Source organism: Schistocerca americana, chromosome 3, assembly GCF_021461395.2.
Source record: "Schistocerca americana isolate TAMUIC-IGC-003095 chromosome 3, iqSchAmer2.1, whole genome shotgun sequence".
Classification (NCBI taxonomy): domain Eukaryota; kingdom Metazoa; phylum Arthropoda; class Insecta; order Orthoptera; family Acrididae; genus Schistocerca; species Schistocerca americana.
In genome coordinates this window covers 594,897,519-594,914,573 of record NC_060121.1, presented here as the reverse complement: position 1 = coordinate 594,914,573, position 17,055 = coordinate 594,897,519, and the positions used below count along the sequence as shown (strand labels likewise).

General features: G+C 43.0%; 1 protein-coding gene across 1 annotated transcript in view; it reads right to left on the bottom strand.

Moving 5' to 3' along the window:
* LOC124606618 (zinc carboxypeptidase-like) overlaps positions 1-17,055 on the bottom strand; it is a 43,026-nt gene that overhangs the window by 16,405 nt on the left and 9,566 nt on the right. Inside the window, exons 4-6 of the mRNA XM_047138603.1 lie at positions 7,948-8,023; positions 6,029-6,173; positions 1,152-1,312 (exon numbers count right to left, since the gene is read on the bottom strand). Coding sequence (XP_046994559.1) covers positions 1,152-1,312; positions 6,029-6,173; positions 7,948-8,023 — 382 coding nt within the window. The remainder of the gene's footprint in view (positions 1-1,151; positions 1,313-6,028; positions 6,174-7,947; positions 8,024-17,055) is intronic.

Below are 17,055 nucleotides of genomic sequence, written 5' to 3'. Positions count from 1 at the left end.
TTTGATTAAGCAAGGTGTTACTCAATATATGGTGAAAGAGCACTTAGTATTATATGAGTGACTTTTCAAAAATGGCTCTGAGCACTATTGGACTTAACATCTGAGGTCATCAGTCCCCTAGAACTTAGAACTGCTTGAACGTAGCTAATCTAAGAACGTCACACACATCCATGCCCGAGGCAGGATTCGAACCTGCGACCGTAGCGGTAGCGCGGTTCCAGACTGAAGCGCCTAGAACCGCTCGACCACAACGGCCGGCAGTGACTTTTCGTTAGTCGGTTATTTGACTCGGCGAATGTGTACATAAGAAGTTCTAGCACAGAAAACCATAGCTGTAATGTTCGGTCATACTGGAACTATATGTCAAAAATGGACAGAAGATAGCGAGTCTTACGTTCCCGAAAAAACTTTTCACGTGGCAACACCGTAGCAGACTTGAACTTACATGCTTTCTTTATAAGCATTGTTGGTAAGCAATGTATCGTGTGTGAACTTCACCATCGACAAGCGAACTTCAAGCATGAATTGATCTTTCGACAGTGCTTATCACAAATGTTGTATAGTAATTAACTATATCAGTACATTTTCATGTTTAATTGAAGTAATTAGAGAGACTCGAAAAGTTTTGAGTGATATCTGTAGAGCACCTGTGGTACCCATGTAGGCCAAGGATGTTGTAGAGGTGAAAGCGACATACGAATAAAGTCAGGCTAGCTATTTTCGCTTGTTTTCACCTTGTGGAGAGGACAGCGTTTCTATCTGGGTGGCGAGTGCCGAAAGTTGCCTAGCGTTACCCAGTTGTAGTGTCGGGAGCTCGGATAACTGAAGTAAGTGTACCACAACATACTTACCCACGAAACTATTAGGTTGATGGAACACAGTGTGAGGCATCGAGGAATAACCGATTTCCAAGTGGAGCAGAGTGTCATGGCTACAAACAGTAGAAGAACACCACAGCTCGACTACAGTAGGATGTTTCAACTAGATACTCGTCGCATCCCTAGCTCGAGATGGACTAACAGTGAAAGCTTTATCAAATCAGACCTCGCCATTAACAGTCTGACGTGGTGTAAGAATGACAAGAAACTTTGTGGCAAGTCAATTCTGGTCATGAAAGTCTAGGGACACACGTTTAGGAGACAGCCACTTACGTTCGTCCAGGTGTACTCGTATCCGTCGGGGTTGGTGTTAGGGAAGATGTAGAAGTCGAAGCTCTCAACGATGCTCCTCACGCTGGCATCGGTCGAGGTGAGGATCTCGTTGATGAACCACGTCACGCTGGCAGCGCTGATCCATTCCCTCGCGTGGATGCCTGCAAATAGCGCGCCCTCAGACTGTCAACAACATTGTAATGAAATCAATATAAGAAAGGGTCTTTTATAACACTGAAAAGGCTTCGTTGTCCGAGGCGACAATGCATAGTTTCGACGCTGTGGTACGTCTAAGTTTGAGATTCTTTAGACTGCCTTAAGTATTCTAATTGATTACCAAACAATTAGGTGTAAGTGTAAAGTGGACCAGAGACTGATCCTTTGGAAAGTTTAGTATGTTGAGTAGGACGGTGAGCTGATGATTTTTCAAGGTGGAAACTATGTCTCGAAAGGTACACGAGTGCTATTATTAGTCATAATCCTGATATCAAACACAGTACGAAGTACGATGTGTGCGAGGAAAGAAATTACGTTAATTTTTTATCTACCAAAGTTTTTTATGTTTTTTTTTTTTTTTTTTTTTTTCAAACAACGATAACGTTCCCTTCGAAGAAGCTTTCCTCGGCAGCTATACACCGACGGAGACGTGGTAGCAGCGCTGAAAGGTTCGAATTGGTAGGACCTTTAGCATGTTGGTCACATTCTCTTGAATGTTCTCCATATACCAAAATGACGTCCTTTTAAAATGTTTTCAATGTCGGGAAATATAAAAGCCACTAGGAATCAGATCAGGTCAACGACGGGCTGTAGAACAACAGGAATGCTTTTTGAGGTCAAAAATTCCATGGGGAAGTGGCCGTGTGCCTTAGGACGTCATCACGATGCAGCGTCAACTTGTCTACAATGTCCAGTCTCACTCGATTCCCCCTTTTCCTTAGGACTTCAAGGAAATCTTCGTAAAATAGTTGGTACTGGAGGAACAAATTAGCTACACACGATATCCCTATTATCTTTGATTTGCTCATTCACGTTTTTCGCGGTCGAGGAGATATCTCAGCGTGCCACTCCTCACTTTGTTGCTTTGTCTCAGGATCGTACTCAAAAACCCAGGACTCATCACTTGTGATCAAACGACTGAACGATTTGCAGTCATTGAGATTGCTCTCAAGAAGATCAACGCGTATGTTTCTTCGTTTGTCTTTCAGTTTTGTGGTCTTTCACTACCACTTTGGCACAAACCTTTCATGAGCGGAAAAGGTCGGTCAGAACCTTATCTTTGGTGAAAGAGTTTAACAAGTCACTCATCATCCCATCGTCAGCCTGATCTCACAAGAGCAAGCACACGTTTGATGTGTTCGTCGGTTTTTGAAGCTGAAGGTGTCCCTGAGCGATGTTCACATTCAAAGTGTTCCCGGCCTTCCAAAACTGATTTGCGCTAACGAAAAACTTGTGCTCTTGATACGGAATGTTCCCCATACCCTGTTTCAAGTTTCCAAAGATCACAACAAGAATTGCTGGCATAATGTTGATCTACATTCCGCTGTTGCATTTTCGTAACACAGAACAAAAGCACAGCTTCACTGATGGCGCTCTCAAACATCACGTGACGGCTGCACAAAGTTGAGACTCGGTCTGAGCATGTGGAAGGGGTGAACACACCGGTCTATACAAGTAGAACAACAAAGCTTTGCCAGATCGCTCGCAACTTGGTCGCCATAGTTCTCGAACACTCTGTAACATCAAACTTTGCGGATAGTGGTTTTCGCTTGAAAAATAAAGAACCGTAGACCCAGTATAACACACTAAACATTGTGAGTGTATTGGTGACAAATTTTTTGTATAGGTCAGGGTGCCAAACCATTTCAAATAAAATTTGTCTCCTAAAGGTATTTGTAACCTCTTTTTTACTTAATGACTGGAAACTGATAAAACAAAGGCTAATTTATTCTTGCACCCTCATTAAAAGTCAAATTTTCGTTTGATATAATAATCAGATCTGCGAGAGACAAGAACAGTGATGCAAAGCTCCTGCCCCCTAGCGACAGTGTGGAATAAAATGACACTGGATTTGGAACTTCCGTACTGTTGTGCTGTTTGAGGCTTTCCCAGCGCTGCATCTGCTTGATAGGTTCCCGGGAACTACGCCGGATAATATTGTAAAAACCGCACAATATTTCAGCAAGACAACTGCCCGCCATCTTCATGTGCTACTGTCGCGTCGCTTTTTTTCCCACTTTATTGATTTTCAATTTCCCCCAAAGGGGGCGGGCTGGCAGCAGCCTAGTACACTGCTCTACAGCCTACAGGCTTTTATTTTAAAAACAGAAGAAGAAAAGAAACAAGAAAAACAGGCGATGAAACGGTGACGTAAAGTGTAAAATGGCAGAAAAACGCGGAAAGTTAAAACAGAAAGCAAAAGGGGTTGGCAATGTTAATAAAAGACACAGGAACCAGCCAAGTAACATAGTACACACACAATTAAAAAACACGGCGACAGTCTGGTTTCTGTTCGCAAGAGATAAAAGGCACACCCAGCGACAGTATGATGGCCGTTCGCAACACTTCCCAAAAAACACAACACGGAACACTCACCGTAGAACAGTCACTGTAGAACACTGCACGAAAGTGTCGCCACAAAGATGACACTCCCGAGCCAAAGGCAGATGGGGTGGGGGGGACCTGGAGGAGGGGGAAGAACAAGGAGAAAGGAAGGAAACAAACGAAAAAGGGGGAAGGGAACCAAGGAGGAAGAGGACTAATAAAGGGGGAGAAGGGCAGACGCAAGAGGGAATGAGAGGAGGCAGAGGAGGGAAATGTAAAAGGACTCGGAGGCGAGAAGGGGGCAAAGAAGGGGCAGGTGGGGAAGAAAGAGAATGGAAGGGGGGGAGAGGGAGCCCAGGAAAAGGACAGAGGAAAGAAGGGGGAGTGAGGATTAGAGTTGATAGGAGGGATAAATGGAGGGAGGGAGGGCATCATCTGGGAAAGGAGATGTAGGGTGTAGAGCTGGAGGGTAGAGGGGACACAACAGTGACGACGTGGCAGGGGGTGGGGATGGGAGAGGACAGGAGCAACCAGGGGGTGAGGGGGATCAAGGCGGCGGGAGGTGTAGAGAATGCGGATATGTTCAAGGAATAGGAGCAGATGGGGGAAAGGAATGAGATCATAGAGGATCCGAGTGGGGGACGGGAGGCATATACGGAAGGCGAGGCGAAGTGCTTGACGCTCAAGGATCTGGAGGGACAAATAGAATTTGGGGGGGGGGGGGGGGGCAGATATCCAGGCAGGACTGGCATAACAGAGGACGGGATTTGTAGGCGTGGAGGATGGTAGAGGGTTGCAACCCCCATGTCCGGCCAGAGAGGAGTTTGAGGAGTCGGAGGCGGTTGTGGGCTTTGGATTGGATGGAGCGGAGATGAGGGATCCAGGTGAGGTGACGGTCAATGGTGAGGCCAAGGTAGGTGAGGGTGGGGATGAGGCGGACAGGACGGGCGCAGACAGTAAGGGAGAAGTCCAGGAGCCGGAAGGAGCGAGTGGTATGACCTACGATGATTGCCTGGGTCTTGGAAGGATTGATTTTCAGGAGCCACTGGTTACACCATGCAGCAAAAAGGTCAAGGTGATTCTGGAGAAGGTGTTGGGGCCGTTGGAGGGTAGGAGCGAGGGCGAGGAATGCGGTGTCATCAGCATATTGCAAGAGGTGCACTGTAGGGAGGGGGGGGGGGGCGGTTGGGGCATATCTGCCGTGTACAGGAGATAGAGGAGAAGGGAAAGGTCAGAGCCCTGGAGCACACCTGCAGAGGGGTAGAAGGTGTGGGAATTGGCATTATGGATGGTAACATAGGAGGGGCGGTGGGAGAGGAAGGAGGCCATCAGACGGATGTAGTTGATAGGAAGGGCGTAGGTTTGGAGTTTAAACAGGAGACCGGGATGCCAGACACGGTCGTAGGCCTTTTCGAGATCAAGGGAGACAAAAATGGCAGAGCGACGGGAGTTAAGCTGGAGGGAGAGGAGGTGAGTGAGGTGGAGGAGTTGGTCATCAGCAGAGAAGGAAGGTCGAAAGCCACATTGGGTGTTGGGGAGGAGGTGGTTTTGGCGGGGGTGGTGATGGATGCGCCGGGAAAGGATGGATTCCAAGAGCTTGCTGAACACCGATGTGAGACAGATAGGACGATAGGAAGAGGCATCAGATGGAGGCTTGTTGGGTTTCGCGTCGCTGAGAAGCTCGTCAATTCGTATGTTGGCTTTCTAGAACAGCGTAGGCGCCAGCGGGGACATAACGTCATCGAAGACCAATCGTAGACGGCGTCGAATGCCAGAGCCCTCTGCTGGAGAAACGGGTCGCGGTCTGCAGAAGCGCGCCGCGGCGCGGGAAAATGCGGCCGGGAGCGACGGACCCCGTTTGCGCGCCAACATCTCGCTGAAATATTGTGCGGTTTTTACAATATTATCCGGCGTAATTCCGGGGAATCTATCAAGCTTGCGTCCGGCGGTTAGAATGGAAGGCTAGGCCACTCGCTGTGGAAACTTGTGCCTCCGTGTTTTGACCCACAGTCACGCTTAAGGGTTAAAATTTACAGCGGTTCTACTAAGCTTCGATTTACTCATCAGAAGGGTAACACGCAAGATATGAAGTATTTGTTCGCTCGACGATGCAGGTTTACGTGGAGAGTGGCGTGAACATCAAGTTCGGCTAGCCTCGGTGGCGCCAGTTTCCACGGAGAGTAGAGAACATCGCAAAGCAAAGCAAAACTGGCGAGTACAATTATGGGTGGTCAGTATGAGGGCCCCTATTAAAATTCTGACAAATGTGATTAAGCGTTAACGATCGGCTCGTAAATACTGCATGAAAAATTGACGTGACGCCTGTGTTTACTCACCTCCCTCGATGACGACTGCGGGGTTGCCGGTGCCGTAAGAAATTTTGACTCCGCGTATTTCGCGACCCTCGTAGCTGCTGCCGCCCACAACTGTTGTCACGACGCTGGGGTATGAAGCGGCCAGTGAGTCAAGCCATGCGTAAATCTGAAGGGCAAAACAGAACAATAATAGCACGCATCTGTGTTTGTGGGGATGAGAAGTATTTGTTGTGCGGAAAGTGAAGGAAGAGAAACTGGAGGTAACTGAGGATAGGCACATTAAACGGAGAGGTAAAAATTGCGGAATGAAAATGTGAGACTGAAGAGGTGACATAGGAACATCTAACAAAACAATATGTGCAAAAGAAAATGTGTGCAGTATCTCAGGTGGGATTGTGTAAGTTAAGTGATGAAGCATATTAGGCAATCAGGTAGCCAGTATCAAGGTGAGAGTACCGAATAAATTGGAGAACGAGATGGTAATGAGCGAAAAATAATAACGACAATAAAGGAACCCGCTGTAAAGTGATAGGATGCGAACATTTATCCTCTTGAAACCTCCCTTCTCTCCTATTATTCACGTGTCCATGCTTCGTGAAACTGTATCAGTACGGTTAAAAACTCATCAGTGCTTTAGATCGATAATCTAGTCACATTGTCTCCTTTCTACTTTTTAAATGCATAGAAAAAGTTTAGTTGATAGTCGCACCCACAAACCTTAATAAGTAATCTGCTAATGATATGTAATAGCAAGGGCTAAGGTCCAATGCCCAACCACAATAAAGAAATAATTATTCAAAATACGTCATTCCATTGTCATACTACCAAAGTAGCATTTAAGCTGCGGTTTTAACTGTGACGGTTCTGAGAGTACTATGCAGTACCTGTTAGTTTCTCCCCGTTTTTATTTGCGTTATGTATGCAGCTCTACAACAAACGTTTCTCTTCATTAGTAGACGAAATAGATTTTTTAATAAGATACTCCTTTTTTTCTCCCACAACTGTTTTGTACTATATCACGGCCTTATTATTTACTTCATAATTTACATGAAGCTCAGCGTTATGCTTACTATATTAGTCACGGTTTTGCAGCCGATTCTATGCCCTCGTCGCCTTCCTATGCGAGAACCAGCCAACACAAGCAGTCATGTGCAGACTAAAAAATTTTGGAAACCAAATCATCTTCATCGCTGAAGACCACGGCACGTCATTCCATCCTCCGTGTGATCATCTGACGGCACAAGGCGAGCGGTGCACGTCGATGCTGTGGAGTGATAGGAAGACGGGCCAGAGGTGTGCGTGATCGCAGTCCCACTGCTAATAGCTGGTTAGCCACAGTTTCCGTTGACACATTTGAACTTACAAGCCCTCTTATCTGTTGTACAACCAGACACTGCCGCCCTTAAAATGTAACGATTCTGAAAGGCGTCTGCGTTGTGTGGATGTCCAGAACCTTGTCTATAGGTGTGAGAATATTCACATGCACGTTGCACAACTGACGCAGCATGTCCAACTTGTGTGGTAATTCTTCGGAAGATAACTCTGCCATTCGGAGGGCCAGAGTTTGACCCCCTTCAAACACGCTCAGTTCGCTGTAGAAAGCACGAGTGCGTCTCCGTGGAACAGATCACTGCTTGCTTCACACGTTTGCACTACGCTCAGCATGCTGGCTGTGAGTATTCCCTATTAAAGAATTGACATTGATGGCGCTCTGATAGCTGTTCCACTGCGCTATCTGTTGGCGGACGATGTTGGAACCATTATCAGTACATATACTATCCCCCAGGTGGCATATGATGCTTTGTTGTAGCATGCTAAACTTGAAATTTGTGTAATTGTTTGCAAAGAAATAAAGTAGCATTCCTTGAGAATTTCTTAAATACATAAATACATCTTTGTCGTTTATTTTGCGACTTAGCCTACCAAAAATATCGACTCACCTCATCCACAGTGTAGTAGTCGTCCCAACCAAAGGATGCCCTCGCCTGCTTTGCAGGACGTTCAGCGTCAATAAGTCTGTAATAAGTGAGAGAACGTTAGTCGACATCAACATATAATGACTAAAGTATGACCAAAACCTAGCTGAAATTGAAATGACGACCATTATTCCACATTAATTTAATTATTTATTACAAAGTTCGACGTGTCAATCGTGGTCGAACCTCTTTGTCCACCATCGGAGTCTAATATCTCTGGCAGAGGCACGTCCACGAAGCTCTCGCTACGTTAAGTGATTAATATTGAAATAAGAGCTAATTTATTTGATATTACATTTTAGACTAGTGTATTTGTTTCTTCGCCAGGTTATCTATTGAAGGTTTCGCTTTTATGAGCGTATTTAGATGGAAGAATAAGTGTTTCCTAAAGGCCGATAGACGTTAGTTTTTTTTACATTTTAGTCATAAATTTCTGGAAAGCGCAGATCGTTATTTTTTTTGCCTAGGCCTAGTGGTTCAAAGTTAAGTTAACTCGTGTCTGTCACACAGAGTTTAGATAGTTAATTAAAATTTTCGAAAGTAAGTTTGAAAGTTTGTTTACATTAGCGTTTAGTTATGTATTAGTACGGGCTATGAAACTTCAGTGCTCTTGTGTCAAGTAATTCTCTGCATTTGTGTAAATTAAGTGTAAATTTTTCTATCAAATCATGTGTAACAAATTTGGTAATTGCCATAGAAATCTGAAGGAGGGGGTGTTCTGTGAAGGCTGTAGGTTAAGGTTTCATAGGACCGCAGCGGCGAGAAAACGGGGGAAGATAATGAGGTTCTTCCATGGCAATGTAGGTTATGTAGAAAGGACAGAAAAATCGCTGTACAGGAGACAAAAATTTATGTCCTTAAGGCTGAATTAGAAAACGCGTATTTGGAATTATCTAGGCTAAGGAGGGAAAAAGAAACGGGGTTCTGGGAAAAGGTAGCAAGCGTAGGGCGAGAAAGGGAATCTGTTGGAAAAACTTCAGAAATTCAGTTAGTAAATCAGTTTGGCTTGCTATCTGAAGTAGTGGAGGAAGGGCCTCATCAAGATGTAGTTGAATGTCGGTTGAAGCAGAAAAAAAAGACTGGTCGGAATCAAATCAGAATAGAAAAAGAATTGTGCTTCTAGGTAGCAGTCATAACAAGGGTGTAGCCAGCAGCTTCAGGAAAAATAAGGTGAAGGGTACCAGGTCACAAGTTATGTGAAACCGAGTGCTAGCCTTAGCCAAGTGACAGGAAACTTAGGTCAGCTGTGCAGGGATTTTGAGAAGGAATATCAGGAAATTACAGTTGGGGGAACAGGAAACAGCCTGGCTATGACTCCAAGATATAGTATTAGTTGTGACCTGAATAAAATAGGAGCTGAAACTGGGCACTTAAATGTGGGGTTTGTGGAGGTCTTTCAGCACCATGATCGGCCCTGCGTAAATACTGCTTAAGGCATGTTAACACAGAGCTGAACAGGATTCTCCATACACCGGCAAAATCTCACATAGGTGTTGTTCCAGCTGATGCTGTTGGTAGGTGGGGATACACTAAACATGGCCTGCACCTACATAGGAAGGGGAAAGATAGTTAGCTTTTCTATTAGCAAATACTGTAAGGGGGCCATAGTCACACATGGGACGATCCCTGTGATTAATGGGACCAGGCAGACAGATTCTTTAGGTTAAAGCCAAAGTCTAGAGAGACAATAGTCAAGAAAAACAGAATAAAAGAAGCTTCATGTACAGTGAACAGGGATGATTCTACAGGTAGAATCAGTTTCCTTCATCAAACTAGCAGGGGAATAAAAAATAACGTAGATGAGCTGTTAGTGTGTTCAGATGATCTCAGAAATAAGAATAAGATTGATATATAATTCAGTGTGAACACTATGTAACTGTGATGATGGAAAGTGTCTGTATGAATGGGTATCATTTAGCATCTTACATTTGCAGATCTAGCATGGATAAAGGACGAGTTTCCATTTACGCAAAACAAGGGTACAAGAACAAAACTGTAGAAGTAAGTAAATTCTGAGTCGATCAGCACTTTGAACGTTGTGTTGTGAACTACAACTGCGTAATGCAGTGTCGATATTAGCAACAGCGTACAGGTCCCCATTAGGAGATTGGGACCTATTCATAAAGAAGTTTGAGTCCCAATTATGCTATCTATCAGACAAAACGAAGAAGTTATTCCAGAATGAGATTTTCACTCTGCAGCGGAGTGTGCGCTGATATGAAACTTCCTGGCAGATTAAAACTGTGTGTCGGACCGAGACCAGTATTAATCTGCCAGGAAGTTTCATATCAGCGCACACTCCGCTGCAGAGTGAAAATCTCATTCTGGAAACATCCTCCAGGCTGTGACTAAGCCATGTCTCCGCAGTATCCTTTCTTTCTGGAGTGCTAGTTCCGCAACGTTCGCAGGAGAGCTTCTGTAAAGTCTGGAAGGTAGGAGACGAGATACTGGCAGAAGTGAAGCTGTGAGACCGGGCGTGAGTCGTGCTTCGGTAGCTCAGATGGTAGAGCACTTGCCCGCGAAAGGCAAAGGTCCCGAGTTCGAGTCTCGGTCGGGGACACAGTTTTAATCTGCCAGGAAGTTTCAGAAGAAGTTATTAATATTTGGTGATTTCAGTGTAATCTTTCTCGGCAATTCTGATAGGAAAAGTGAGCTAGAAGTGTTATTAATGATCAATTTCCCTACACATATAGCTCAAGGCAGTAGTACTCTTATAGATAATGCATTTGTACAACAAGAGGATTTAAATCTAACATATGCTTTCCCTGCGATAAAGGGATTGTCAGACCGTGACCCACAGCTGATTAACTTACAAAAACTAGCAGGGTGAACAGTTCAGAAATCTTTAAGGAAAAGTGTAAGGCTGGTCAACCTGATATCTATAGAGAACATCAGAGAAAGTTTAAGAAATGTTAGTTGGGGAGATGAAAATAATGAGCCAAATGCTAATGATAAATACAGTTGTTTCCCGATACATTTATATTCCTTTTTGAACACTGTTGCCCCCAAAAAATTACTAAATGTAACACCAAACAGTTTTCAATGAAAATTTGGTGGTGGTGGTTGTTGGGATGTTTAAGGGGGACTAAACAGCGAAGGTCATCAGTCCCCTGAAAATTTGGGTTACTACAGATATTGAAGAGTCTTCCAAAAGTAAAAGAAAATTGTGTGAGGCAACAAGAATTAGTGAAGACCCAGAAGTAATTTACACTGTAAAAATTATTATAACATACTGAGAAACGTTGTCAGAAAATCAATATATATGTATATTGGAGATGAAATTAACAACTGAGGAAGTAAAATGAAATCAGTGCACAATGTTGTAAGAAGAGAGACAGGAAAAGTAGTCACTGGGATAGATAGTATTACTATTAAAGAGAATGAGACCATCTTAACCAAGAGAACACAAGTAGCCAGTGTATTAAAAACCATTAAGTGTATGTGAAAAACTTTGTTAGAATACCTCAAAAGAAAAAGCCAAGCTGTACATTGAAGATTCAGTTTTGAGAAATCCTTGTCAAATTAATTTTCATCTAAGAATCTCTTGTCAAATAAGGAAAATCATTATATCTTTGTGAAATGGCTTCAAAATGGCTCTGAGCACTATGGGACTCAACTTCTGAGGTCATTAGTCCCCTAGAACTTAGAACTAGTTAAACCTAACTAACCTAAGGACATCACACACATCCATGCCCGAGGCAGGATTCGAACCTGCGACCGTAGCGGTCTCGCGGTTCCAGACTGCAGCGCCCATAACCGCACGGCCACTTCAGCCGAAATCTTTGTGAAATAAATGTTCTGTTGCAGTAAGATATTAAAACAATGTGGAGCAGTTACAGCTGATGTTATGGGTCACATCTGTAATGCTTCACTAACTCAAGGTATTTTCCCAGACAGGTTAAAATAAGCCATTGTCAAGCCTCTCTACAAAAGAGGGGACACTACAGATGTCAATAATTACCGACCAGTATCCTTGCTTACGGCATTTTCAAAAATTGTCGAAAACGTAATGTACTCAAGAGTGGTTAGCCATCTCAACAGCAATGGAATCACATTTTGGATTTCAAAATTACTGTTCCACTGAGGCAGCAATATACAGTTTCACTGCCAAAATAATAGAGTCTTTAAATAGTAAAATGTCACCAATAGGAATTTTCTGTGACTTATCCAAAGAATTTGATTGTGTGAACCATGACATTATGTTACAGAAATTACATTCCATGGTATAAATGGAATACATTACGAGTGGTTTAAGTCATATTTACGGAAGAGGAAGAAAAAGTTTCTTTATATAGTTTAAGTGATTTAAGGAAGTTTCCCACTTCATCCAACTGGAGTGAAATTGCAGTAGATGTTCCACCGGCTCCGATTATGGGTCTCCTTCTGTTCTAAATATATGTGAATGACCTCCCTTTTTATCTGAGGCAAGAAGCTAAACTGATACCGTTTGCTGATGATACAAGCATCATTATTAATCCAGTGAAAGAAACTCCAATAGAAAATGATTCAAATAATGACTTTGGAAAAGTTATTGATTGGTTTCCAGCGAATGGGCTTGCTCTGAACTTTGAAAAGATACAGTACATCCAATTTTCTACTGCAAGGAGGACAATTCCTTCAATAAATATAACACATCAACAGAAGTCAGTAGCCAGGGTAGAAAATACTAAGTTTTGGGTGTACTTATAGATGAGAATCCTAATTACAAAATTCATATTTTGGATCTCCTAAAGCGACTATGTTCAGCAAATTTTGCAATCAGAATAATTGCTAATTTTGAGGATTCATAAATTAGCAAGCTAAAATACACTACAAGATCAAAAGCATACTTTCTCATATTAGGTGCATTGTGCTGCCACCTGCTGCCAGGTACTCCACACCAGCGACCTTAGTAGTCATTAGACATTGTCAGAGAGCAGAATGGGGCGCTCCACAGAACTCACGGACTTCGAACGTGGTCAGGTGATTGGTTGTCACTTGTTTCATACGTCTGTACGTGAGATTTCCAAACTCCTGAACATCCTTCGGTCCACTGTTTCCGATACGATAGTAAAGTGGAAACGTGAGGGGACATGTACAGCACAAAAGCGTACAGGCTAATCTCGTCTGTTGACTGACAGTTGAGGAGGGTCATAATGTGTAATAGACAGACATCTATCCAGGCCATCACACAGGAATTCCAAACTGCATCAGGATCCACTGCAAGCACTATGACAGTTAGGAGGGATGTGAGGAAACTTGGATTTCATGGTCGAGCGGCTGCTCATAAGCCACACATCACGCCGGTAAATGCCAAACGACGCCTCGCTTGGTGTAACGAGTGTAATCATTGAAAGATTGAACTGTGGAAAAACGTTGTGTGGCGTGACGAATCACGGTACACTATGCAGTGATCCGAAGGCACGGTGTGGGTATGGTGAACTCCCGGTGAACGTCATCTGCCAACGTGTGCAGTGCCAACAGTGAAATTCGGAGGCGGTGGCGTTATGGGGTGGTCGTGTTTTTTGTGGAGGGGGCTTGCGCCCCTTGTTGGTTTGAATGGCACTATCACAGCACAGGCCTACATTGACGTTACGTTCTTGCTTCCCGCTGCTGAAGAGCAATTCGGGAATGGCGATTGCATTTTTCAACACGATCGAGAATCTGTTCATAATGCACGGCCTACGGCAAAGTGGTTACACGACAATAACATCCCTGTAATGGACTGGCCTGTACAGAGTCCTGACTTGAATCCTGAACACCTTTGGGGCATTTTGGAACGCCGACATCGTGCCAGGCCTCACCGACCGACATCGATACCTCTCCTGAGTGCAGCACTCTGTGAAAAATGGGCTGCCATTCGCCAAGAAACCTTCAAGCACCTGATTGAACGTGTGCCTGCGAGAGTAGAAGCTGTCATCAAGGCTAAGGGTGGACCAACACCTTACTGAATTCCAGCATTACCGATCGAGGACACCCGAACTTGTAAGTCTTCTCAGCCAGGTGTCTGGATACTTTTGATCACATAGTATACTTTCATATTTTCCCTCTCTGATGTCATACGGAACAATATTTTGGAGTAACTTAACACTTAGGCAAAAAGTATTCACTGCTCAAAATAAAGTGGTTAGAGTAATGTGTGGAGCCCATAGCCACACATCTTGTAGGCATCTGTTTAAGAGATACCTCACAGTACATTTACTCAGCAATAAAATTTGTTCTCAGCAACATGGACTAGTTTAAAAATAACAGTGGCAGTCATGATTATTATATCAGCTGAAAGGAAGACTTGCACTATCTTGTACTTAACCTATGTTTGGCACAGAAAGGGGTAAAATACGCTGCCGTAAAACTTTTCGATAAATTACCAGAAGAAATAAAATGTCTGACAGACAGCAGTAATAGTTTTAAAAATAAATTGAAATCATATCTTCTTGACAACTCCTTACATACCACAGATGAATTCTTGAATAGGAATAAATAAATCTATAAGTACAATATAAGCATTTTGTGCGATTTAAGGGGGTAGGTAATAAAAATTTTAGCTTTTTAAAAAAAAGAAAGCTTTATTCATGTGTACATTTCTTATGCACTTGACACGCCCCACAACATAACGGTTACCGTGAGATTGATCAATGGAACTCATAACCAACTAACTTTCTAGAGACTCCAGGTACGTCATACTCGTGAAGAGTTTCGCAGTCAATTCTTGGCAGTAGATGAGTGGTAGCTAGGCCATTGCAAAGGATAATTGGCTGAGAGGTAACATTCATCCTCTCCACTTATTAAAATCTACAAAACGCAGCAGTCAACTGAGACAGTCTTCCTGACAATGTTTTGCGTAGTCGAATATCCTCCATAGGGTTAATTTTTGAAGGAAGGGAGAGAGAGAAAGATAAAGATGAATAGGACCTATTGGAAGATGCGTAATTGAGACTAGAAAAAATGAAAGAGCAATTTGAGAATAAAGGAGGCTTTTTTCACTAGCTGAATAGCTATTTTCCATCATCCCCGCTACTGTCAGACACTGCTGCCTTGTTTCCGCATGTTTCTTGTTCACTTTGTCCGACACGCGAGAGCGAACTTCGGCAAATGATGGTCTTCCACTTGTAAGGATTTTTGATCTCATACTACGATTCAAAATATCATTTGTATTTCTTTTCTACAGTGGACATTGAGAGCTCTTCTAATAGTTTCCCAAGTTCTTGAATAGTTACCTAGTTTGTTTTAAGGGTTCCAGCTGCAGTTACATGTGTCGCAGCGTCTGAGGATACGAAATGTGCTATTTTTTTCCAGTGCACCATTATCTAACCATATTGTGGAGTTTATTATACGTTTCCCTTAGGGTACCATAATTTCAGCTTTAGTTATTGATACCTCACATTTACCGCTTACTGTTGGATTAATGATCACTTGACCCGATAGTTGTAGAACTATTGCAGAGGCCGTTAATATATTCTTATCATCAACATCGAACTACACCAGTTATAAAAACGTACAATACGCAGTAGTCGACTGATGGCTGACAATGTTTTTTGATGCTGGGGATCCTATACAGGAGCACTTTATTGTTTGTGTGTGTGGAAAGGTGGGGGGGGGGGGGGAGGACAGAACGAGAGAGATATAGAGAGGCAAAAGTTCTGTCCTGTATTCAATGGCTTATATGGCCTTCACAAACTGAACTCGCAAACCAGCTCCGCTTAAAAGACAGATGTATGACACAGAGCAGTTCGAAGAAAACCAGAGCATGGATACTGCTAACTGTAAGTGTACCCTTAGCTATTTATCATCTAATGTGCAAATCATATTGCTGTTCTCTCCGATTTCCATACAGCTGAATATACGAGATGCCTTCGGATTCTCAAAGTTTCGAATAGGGCTGCATCTTCAGAGCGTGACGTTTTTTGCCGTGTTACTAGCCAATGTCAATTCCATTAAAAAAAGGGCATTTCTAAAGTATCCGCATTTATTGTCAATAGTAAGTACATATTACAAAGTGTAAGTGTTAGAATAATTCGCGATTAATAAAAACAAGTTTTAGTATTATAGTGTAAGGAAATGTTCTTCTTTTCCTCTACCCATCTCCCACCCATTAAATTAATACCAGATGCTGCCTAAGCTCTTGAGCGACGTCAGACGGCACCAGTCTCTAGTGTCCTATTACATAATTCAAACAGCAACATTACACTCGTAATTCACTGTATCACAAAGTAACACTAGGAGTGCTATAAGCCAGAAACTATTTATTTAACACGAAGTATATTCGTCTCAAGACACAAATGGAACTACAGACTTGTTCCAGTGACGGAAGGTCAGCATTTCAACGTTTGTGAGAGGTTAAACTTACAGGGAAGAGGGCCGAACCAAGAAACTTGCTGTGGCGGATGAGCTTTTTGAGTTACCTCATCCCAACACCCATCTCCATCTGAAGGTGACCTTCCATTTAGACATAAGATCAGGTGAGAACTTCCTGTCGTTGCTGCAACAGTGATGCTGCTTTCAGAAAGATAACTGTCGTAGATTTTAAAAGCAGCTTCACATAGTTATCGTTGAAGTTTTGAATATGGGCCGCGAAGCCCATATCATATTGTGACTTCAGAAATCAATACCGAAGTGAGAAAACTAATTTTATCAAATAAACATACAGAATGAGCAGTACGAGTGAGATTTTTTCAAGCTGGTATAGGTCAAAAACATTATGTGACGTCAAACAAACAAATCATTTTCCAAAGCTTCCAGTCATTGTGTGCCGTCATCCTAGCGACAGTCAACTTCACCCTAGATATAAGTTGAACCACAAGCGATAGTGCTTCAGCGCTCTGAAGCTCAGCGTAAGCAATGCTAACAGGCAGGAATACCGGGAAACAACGAGGATGATGGAGAACACCTTATTATGTGCTTTGCAGCTCCCAGATATTATACTAATTGGGGTTCGATTTCTCTCTGTTCTGATTACTGCAATGTGAAACTAAGAGAATTATACACAATAAAACATGCTGTCTAAATTGAACACCCTGACTGTCTTTTAACGGAATTTTTAATTATATTTTACTGCTTCGGGCCACACAAATAATTTAAGTACCGGTTCGAATA